Source organism: Amblyraja radiata, chromosome 3 (genome assembly GCF_010909765.2).
Source record: "Amblyraja radiata isolate CabotCenter1 chromosome 3, sAmbRad1.1.pri, whole genome shotgun sequence".
Taxonomy (NCBI): domain Eukaryota; kingdom Metazoa; phylum Chordata; class Chondrichthyes; order Rajiformes; family Rajidae; genus Amblyraja; species Amblyraja radiata.
This window is the reverse complement of record NC_045958.1, coordinates 45541816-45551102: the sequence shown is the minus strand read 5'-3', so window position 1 is coordinate 45551102 and position 9287 is coordinate 45541816. Positions and strand designations below refer to the sequence as shown.

Genomic DNA, 9287 nt, shown 5'->3' with positions numbered 1-9287 from the left:
TAACTGTCTTCTATAACTGCAGCATGACCTCCCAACTTCTATACTCAATACGCTGACAGAAGAAGGCCAATGAGCCAAACCCTTAATGACCACTATCTACCTATGATACCACTTTCATGACGCCCATGGAACCATGTATCTGCCCTCCCAGATCCCTCTGCTCTACACTTCCCAGAGCCCCACCATTCACTGTGTAGGTCCTGCCCATGTTAGACTTCCCAAAATGCATTTTCTATTTTTTTTAATTTATCTCTAACAAAGCAAACCTATGTTACTGTTGATCGACGTGGTCACTAATTCTAGAGTGGATATCATGTCTGATGAGGTTTAAAATGCAAGGGTTCTTTCTCCCAAGTACTAACTAGAAGGTTTTTGCTGGAAAGGATTCACAGAATATGATTGAGCTCATCTTCAAATACCTTCTATCTCAACCACTAAAAAATGTCACACGGGAGTGACTTGGGCAAGGAGTTGAATATAGTAATTGCCATTCACAGATATCCCATGTTCCAGTCATTCAGCTGGGCAAGGATTGCTATAAAAAGTGGTTGTTTTAATTGCCATTATTATTCACAATAGCCCAACTCTCGAGACTAGACACTTAAAGATTCACAAAGACTTCCACTGCACTCTCCGTTGTAAGTACAGCTCTGCCAGGTATAAAAATGGACTGGGAGTAGCGAAGACTCTTATTTTGAAAGCGAATCACGTGCCATCTGTCGCCAGCAATAACAGGCGGTGATCTAATCGCAGATCGTGGGCCGAGAGTGGAGCAGCGAGCAGCGAGCGCTGCACTCCCTCCATCCAACGCAGCCAGTTCCAACAACCGCAGCAAGCAGCTCATCGCACAGTGCGGCTTTCTTCATCCACGTGAAAAACTGGACGCCGAGCTTCTCACTGCGGCGGCATGTGACCATCCTTTCTAGTTACATTAGAGGATCCCTTCTGAAGGTAAAGTGTCCCTCAATATCCATTGTTGAAATTAATTTCGGCGCATCAACCTGCATATGCGTTCAAATATAAATATATATATATATATATATCTATCTCTCTCTCTATATATATATATATATGCATGCATTTGAGCATGAATCTATCCTATTGTTTATAAAATGAGCGGATTGGCGATTTTGGATTCGGGTCTATGATGGATTCGAGGTTACACATTCTCTGTCAAATGCTGGGGCTTCAGTGAGCGCCGCTGGCGACGCCTTCATCAGCATGAAGTTGCAGGATCCGCTCTGCAAAGAGTCCCAGTATTTCCTGGTTCTCGAAGTGGGTGTTCCTCCATCTATCGTTTCTAAAACAAAGGGGCGAACAGATTTTCATGTTAAATGGAATTAAAAACGTCGTCGTTTTTATTTTAACAGAAAGAAACCAACATTTTCGCCAATGTCTCTGATTGTTTGCACCTCCGTGTTTAATTTCCGGGGGGGTTATTTTTATTACGGTAAACGAATCCCAATGGCTTTCAAATATTGATTGGGAGGACTGATGCCTCAAAGCCCTGATGTGGCAATAATTTGACGCCTTTAACTGCATCTCAAATGTGCCGAGCAACCGACGCAGAGTCAGCCAGTGCACCAAGAGCTCGGTATTTCCATTCGGTATGTATAGAATGGATGTAAACAAGCAGCTTAAATCAATCACAGGCTGATCGGAAAATCCTCGCATGAACTCCTCGGGGATGGTAACTGACATCGAAACGAATTAAGAAAAATCTGTTAGCATGTACTGCTTGCAAGTGGAGGTGGGGTTAAAGATTGCAGCTTGGTCACAGAAGGCATTCCTTTGGGTATCCCTGCAATTGTAATGCTGCTGTTCCTTTTATACTGCTCGGGCAAAGAGAAAGGAAAATACGAGCGGTGAAAAGACATTTTGAGGAAGGACATTCTTGCTATTGAGGGAGTGCAGCGTAGGTTTACAAGGTTAATTCCCGGGATGGCGGGACTGTCATATGCTGAGAGAATGGAGCAGCTGGGCTTGTACACTCTGGAGTTTAGAAGGATGAGAGGGTATCTCATTGAAACATATGATTGCTAAGGGCTTGGATAATACGCTAGAGGCAGGAGGCATGTTCCCGATGTTGGGGGAGTCCAGAACCAGGGGCCACAGTTTAAGAATAAGGAATAAGCCATTTAGAACGGAGACGAGGAAACACTTTTTCTCACAGAGAGTGGCGAGTCTGTGGAATTCTCTGCCTCAGAGGGCGGTGGAGGCAGGTTCTCTGGATGCTTTCAAGAGAGAGAGAGCTAGATAGGGCTCTTAAAAATAGCGGAGTCAGGGGATATGGGGAGAAGGCAGGAACGGGGTACTGATTGGGTATGATCAGCCATGATCACTGAATGGCGGTGCTGGCTCGAAGGGCCAAATGGCCTACTCCTGCACCTATTGTCTATTGTCTAATGTCTATTGAAAGGTCAATATGATTGAGGCGATGTTGCCTCCAAGGTGTTTTTCTTCCCACATTCTCCTTGGTTTAAAAAAATATTAATAAACAGGCAACTGAACATGACATCAATGTGTTCGTATCCGAATTGTATCAATGGTCTGCGCACTGGTGTCACCAATGTCCCTTCTTGCCTGCGCCCCCATCTTCTGCCTCGGGGATTCCAGCTACGGTTCTAGTACTAGTTTTATTGTCGTCCTGTCGAGTTTCACTGTCTCTATAACTCGTTACCACCTTCCCCACAGCCAACAATGGACCATTGTGAGCTCCATCTATCATTGATCATCGTTGCGTTTTGCAATTCTTTCAATCATTTGTTCTATGTCCCTTCTATATTTTGCATGCCCCTTTGCCCCGACTCCCAATCTGAAGAAGGGTCTCCCAAACGTTTCTCCAGAGATACTACCTGGCCCACTGAGTTACTCCAGTAGTGTCTATCCATGTATCAAACTGTGCTGATTGGAGAAGGTCAAGTAGATCCAAGAATCTCTTAGAACATACTCAATTTATTGAGCAGTTCATTTAATTCGTTCTCAAAACAAGCATAGCCGCTGAAAGAATACAAAGTGCCGGAGTAACTCAGTGGGTTGGGCATCATCTCTGGAAGACATGGATAGGTGATGTTTTGGGTCGAGACCCTTCTTCTTCGTTGCCTTTGGCAATCTGCTCAACACTACCTTTGATGTTATGTCGTTTCCAGCCCCGCACTGCCCGCTTCTCCCTCCTCCCCCAAAATATAATTCTATCTTTCTACATAGACCCACTGAAGTCCTCCAGCACTTTCTTTGTTGCTCAAGATTCCAGTATCTGCAGTTCCTCTTGTCTCCAATGTTACTCTTATCCGTTTTCAGCACTGAACCAACTTCACTCGGGCGATTTGCTGGCACCAAACCACGACGCTTGCAGAAGATGGAAAGTGAGCGCTTGTTGATTGTGGACTCATTGGGGGTTCTCAGTTTCTCTCTAGACTTAAATATGCAGATGCTGGAATCTTGAGCAAAAAGAAAACAATGTGCCAGAGAAACTCAGCGGTTTTATTGCATTGAACAACTAATTAAATGAACTCTTCAATAATTGGTAAAATAAGTATTTTTAAGGTTGAACCTGCTATCAAACTTAGGGGTAAATGGGAAAATACATTTATCCATCGTTTCTGGTTCTAAAGTAGACATTTCGTCTTTAATTATCTAACGTGTAACTAATATGAACAAAAAACGGATAGAAAGAACTCTGTCTGCCTCTCGTCACAACTGATAGTTGAAATAACAATGAGTATCTCTAACCGTCTAAATCCCGTTTTACTCATGTTTACCATATCACCCAACGCGTTGATGCTCAGTCTGCATATCTGACAATATTGAGTTAGTTATATCAGATTTTGCTATTTGTAATTTAAGGCCATTAATAAGTTCCATTTAATTTCTTTGAGCAGGAAATGTTCTTAATTGGGGACAATTCAATGCAGCAGTATTGACGTAACAGCCCAAACTGTTCAGAATGAAGATAATAAATTACTTTAAACATCCAAAGCACACTTGAAAATGTTTGTCTCAAGCGTTACCTAATACAGACAACAAAACGTTCTGTTACCCCACACTACAGGTAAAAAAAGTAAAAGCAAATAGCTTTTCATATAATTTCATAGTTGGCTTTTCTTATCATTTCTGTGCATATTTACTGGCCAATTTAGGCTTAGTTTTCTTTCTTCATTAATATTTAGGGGACGATGTTTTTAGACATTTTTCTCAAAGGACTAGTTGCCGAGATAATGCTTGAATGACTACATATTTGCGGTTCACGCAAAAACATGTTTACAACTTTATTTATTTACATTCTTCTGAACCGGACGTTCTTCGTTCTCTCGCGCTCTCTCTCCCTCTCTCCCTCTCTCGCTCTCTCTGGATTATCGAATATATAACCTACAATACTTTCAGGAAAATACGGTCCTATCTGCATATTCCGTGAGCGTGTCATGAATTTAGATAATGCTTACTTATTCTTTGGTTTTAGATTTGAAAAGTGGTTATATATCAATTTAAATCTACCAGATAAGTGAGTTATTATTCAGATGAAGCATTCGGGGATAACTGACATTATTTGCAATGTTAAAAAATCCCGCTTTTAACAAGAGGCGCAAGAGACTGCAGGTGTTGGAATCTTGCGCAAAAGAACTACTGGACCAACTCAGAAAATCAGGCAGCATCTGTGGAAGGAAACGGATGAAAATGGATCCTGACTATTCATTTCCCTCCACAGATGCTGCCTGATTTTCTGAGTTCCTCTAGCATTTTGCTTTTTGCTGTTTTTAAATAATCAGTTCAACATTTTCAGACAGGGTCTGAGAAATTATTGTGTAGGAAAGAACTGCGGATACTGGTTTAAATCGAAGGTAGACACAATGTTGGAGTAAGCTGGACAGGCAGCATCTCTGGACGGAAGGAATGGGTGACATTTCGGGTCGAGACGCTTCTTCAGAGAAATTCTGAGAAATGATTCCTTAGCTGGTCAAAGTAATTTCGGTATTCTTGAAAGACAACAATAGGTCCAATGCATTGTATTAGCTTCAAATTACGAAGAAATCATATCTTCAGAGGCAAATCATATTCTTGAGCGAAATGGCGTATTAAAAATGGATTATAAAATAATCCCGTTTGGACTTGTTTAAGCATTGGAATGTGTACCAGATTTGAACTGGTTATCATTAGACTTTAAAATTAGGAGAAGCTGACTGGAAAATATGCCGAAGAAAGTAATTTCTTAATTGGAATTATTCATAGCAATTTGAAATGTTTCGGAGGCGTGAGATTAGATGCGACATTAAACATGCCAAACATGCGGCGTTTCGCTGTTTAAACCAGCAATGTTATTTCTCATCCTGTTACACGGTTTAAACAGAACCGTGGCTGCTCCACATCGGCCATGCCTCAGGGTGCCGCAGTGACGCTCTGTAATTGGTGGCGATGGTAAACCCGTGGAAATAGATGAACCGTGACTTCTTAAAATGCAGTAAATATAAGACCTGGTTTAGTGATGGCAAGCGGTGATAACTAAAATGCGTGTGTTTGCACGTTATTTGGTTTGGAAAAAGTGACAAAGAAACCGCGAATGTGAAAAACGCAGCATGCTAAAGCTGCACAGCAGCCGAGGCATCGTCTAAAGGTTGAAGATTAGGGAGCAGACATTTCAGCGGTAAACCTCCGTTTCTGACTCAGAAGTTGTCCGGCTACATCAAGCATTTGGCGTTGTCTTTCAGTCAGAGTACTGCAGCCCACGCCACCTCTTCCGATTGCATTTTTTTTGTTGTTGTTTCAACTATTTAATTATTTGTCAAAAATACCGACTACTGAGACTGAGAGAAAGCCCCAAAACAAAGCATTGCCCCAGTGGCATCGCGTTGGATGGAAAAGAGTTTATTTTTAGTGCTGATGGTGCGGATTTGATAGGTTCTGCGCCCCACCGCGTTTTGCTGGGCTGCTCCTACCCGCGGCAGATTCATTAGCAGCGCTAGCTCACACTGAACAGGTCTTTGACCTTTGCTGCAGCATTCTGCACCGACCCGCACCGAGACGTAGCGCTGAAAAGCACTGATGACGATAGTGAGCTCCCTATTCACACCGAGCTTACTAAACAAACCCAGATACGTAACATCGCTGCATGGAGCGCGTCTCTGGTGCCTTTAATATCAGACAGAAACTCCTTCGCTATCGATTCTGCCCAACCTTCAACCGCGATGGGTTCTCAAGACTGAACGCAGCGCAGCTCGGCTCAACCCAACCGTACTCCATAATCATAGCCCCGGCTGAGGTTTCGCAAGGAGATCGCCTCTCGGTTAAAAGCGTATTTTACATTGGGTAGCGTTAGATAGGTGAGTATTGTGTATTGAAGAGGGTCTTTTGACCAGGGCGACACGCGACCTGCGGCGGTTTCTGGTTTTGTTCGGGTCTGTAGCCTGAGATCAGGCACGGTCTGCGAGGGATTTTGTGGTTATTCGGAAGCGATCGAGAGGGTCCTGGCCCGTAGCCTTTTTCTCTTTTTAACCTTCAGAAGGCGCTATGTCACGGAATAGTTCCGTGTACCTGGACAATGCATATGGTTGATATCTTGTCGTTGTGAATTATGGCATTGGATAAAGTGGGCACTGCCTGTTTTTTTGGGGGTTTTTTGAAAGACAGGTTGAACATATGTAATATTCTCCTTCCCTTTGACTCCAGGTGACAGTGTGAGGCAGTCAGCAAGATGCCGGAACAGAGCAACGATTACAGGGTGGTGGTGTTCGGAGCGGGAGGCGTGGGCAAGAGCTCGCTGGTGTTGAGGTTTGTCAAAGGGACATTTCGGGAGAGCTATATCCCCACGATCGAAGACACTTACCGCCAGGTCATCAGCTGTGACAAGAGCATCTGCACTTTACAGATCACCGACACCACAGGGAGTCACCAGTTCCCCGCCATGCAGCGCCTCTCCATCTCCAAAGGGCACGCCTTCATCCTCGTTTACTCCATCACTAGCAAGCAGTCTTTGGAAGAGCTGAAGCCCATCTACGAACAAGTGTGCCAGATCAAGGGGGACGTGGAGAGCATCCCCATCATGCTGGTGGGCAACAAGTGCGACGACACGCTGAGAGAGGTGCAGGCCAGTGACGGCGAGTCCCAAGCCAAGCGGTGGAAGTGCGGCTTCATGGAGACCTCGGCCAAGACGAATCACAACGTGAAGGAGCTCTTCCAGGAACTGCTGAATCTGGAGAAGCGCAGGGCGGTCAGCCTGCAAATCGACGGCAAGAAATCCAAGCAGCAAAAGAGGACAGAGAAACTCAAGGGGAAGTGTGTCGTTATGTGAACTGCCACCCGGTCCATAAGCAACAACAAAACAGAACCCCGGCCGGAAAAAAAATAAGCACCGGTCAGATTCAGCACAGAAATATGAAACTGACCTCATGGCCGTCCACGGGGCTTTATCTCAAAGGCGAAACGTATTGTCTTTTTTTCCCATCCAGCCAAAATTACGTTTTAAAAAGTAAATCGAGAATCCCCTTGCGGAACTATTAGGTTCCCCTGATGGAGGAGCTGTGTATTTGTATTAAATAGCTGCGTTCCTTCTTTTAAATGACCTGAATGCAACACGAATATTTATATTTGAGTGCAGAGCCACTAATTAAAGCACATTCATTTTGACGCGTTCAATCACGGATATTTTTATTTATTAAAGCTTAGAGAGTTATTCACTAACAAATAGCACCTTATTAATGCAAACATATATTACAAAATAAGGTCCATGGGCAAATATTTTTAAGATCAATGGACAGATAGTTTCAATCACTATAACAGGAAACGTCATAACAATGAGCTATTGATTTAAGCTATTTATATAATAAATGCATTAACCTTGCATGACGTTTTAAATAAAATATATTCTAAAACCAGTGCCGATAACGTTTGATTCTGGTGGGTTCCTCTTTGCAGCATCATTTTAGTTCAATTATATTTGCGAGGGCGAGGTGAGGGGTTGTGGGGAAAAGAATAATCTCTAAAATTACTGAAATAGCACAGTGATCTAGTATATCCCGATTCATTTAGCATAGCATCAGTCAATCGACACAGATAGATAAATATCATAATGGGGGGTTTAAACTGCAGACACATTCTACCATACCTGGGTGGAGGAGGCTTGTGTGTCACTGTTAACTATGTTTTGGCAACACAATACCCAGGAAGAGAATAAGAGCATGGATAAAAGAATTGCCACAAAGGGCAAAAAGCAGCATATACTTGATCAAATAGTGTTCCATACTACTTGGGGGGGAGGGGGAGGGGGGGGGGGGGGGGGAGGGTTTAAACAAGCATTGATTTGACTGAGAGACTGGGTTATTAATTATTTTTGTTTAAATGCTATTCCAATCGCTCCAACTTAAATGTATGTGTATTTTTTTTTCTGGAGCAACTTGCTTGATATAGAAATAAAGCAATTGTATTTATTCTGTTCAGAAGCATTGAAATATATTTCATTAATGCTATTTAAATGCCTGTACATAAGTCATTTGTGCCTACACGTTTTTACAGTCCTACGCTGTATATTTCAAATTGACAATAAAATAGCTCACTTTACCACAAGTATGATTGTGCGTGTTTTTTATAAGCAATATTCAGCGGATTCACGAAATCTGAAATACGACAGAAAATACTGTCAATTCTTACCAAGTTGGGCCATATTTATGGAGAATAAGCCTAAGCTAATGTTTCCAGTCCGCTTCCTGAAATCATATAATAGAACACAAAATATAGAAGAACAGCACCGGAACAGGCCCTTCGTCCACGTTGTCTGTGCCGAACATGATGCCAAATTAAAATAATCCCTTCTGCTAGCACATGATTTATACCCCTCCATTTCCTACTTCTCAAGGTGCCCATCTCAAAGCCTCAAACACCCCTATCATGTCTGCTTACACACACCACCAACCCCGGCCGCACATTCCACGCACCCACCACTCTATAGGAAAAACAAAACTTGCCCAGCACGTCTCCTTTAAACTCTCCCTTTCTGATCTTAAAGGTACGACTCTAAGAATTAACATTGGGGAAAATATTCTGATAGGGTACCCTGTCTATGGTTCTCATAGTGTCTATCGGACCTCCCCTCAACAGGGAAAATCGACAGGAAAATAATGCAGATTAAAAAAAGTTAAAACAGCGTGGAGCAGAATAAAAACGAGATAACACTCGATCTATAAAGGAAGGCTGACTTCCAGAACGTCAAATAAAAACACTGCAACAAATTACTTTCTAAATCTGCATCTATCTGGAAAGTGCTCACTGATCCTGGATCACTGATCATTGGGGTCAGTTTG

The 9287-nt window shown here is 42.9% G+C and overlaps 1 protein-coding gene across 2 annotated transcripts; it reads left to right on the top strand.

Moving 5' to 3' along the window:
• The first annotated feature begins 251 nt into the window (after positions 1 to 251).
• On the top strand, positions 252 to 8242 carry diras2 (DIRAS family GTPase 2). 2 transcript variants are annotated; one of them, XM_033017742.1, is made up of 2 exons: positions 252 to 951; positions 6661 to 8242. In XM_033017742.1, the coding sequence occupies exon 2, from the start codon at positions 6686 to 6688 to the stop codon at positions 7280 to 7282; it is 597 nt and encodes a 198-aa protein (XP_032873633.1). In that variant the 5' UTR covers positions 252 to 951; positions 6661 to 6685; the 3' UTR covers positions 7283 to 8242. The 2 variants fall into 2 exon arrangements, with proteins under 2 accessions (XP_032873633.1, XP_032873634.1); XM_033017743.1 differs by lacking the exon at positions 252 to 951 and adding an exon at positions 6148 to 6314.
• The last annotated feature ends 1045 nt before the right edge of the window (positions 8243 to 9287 follow it).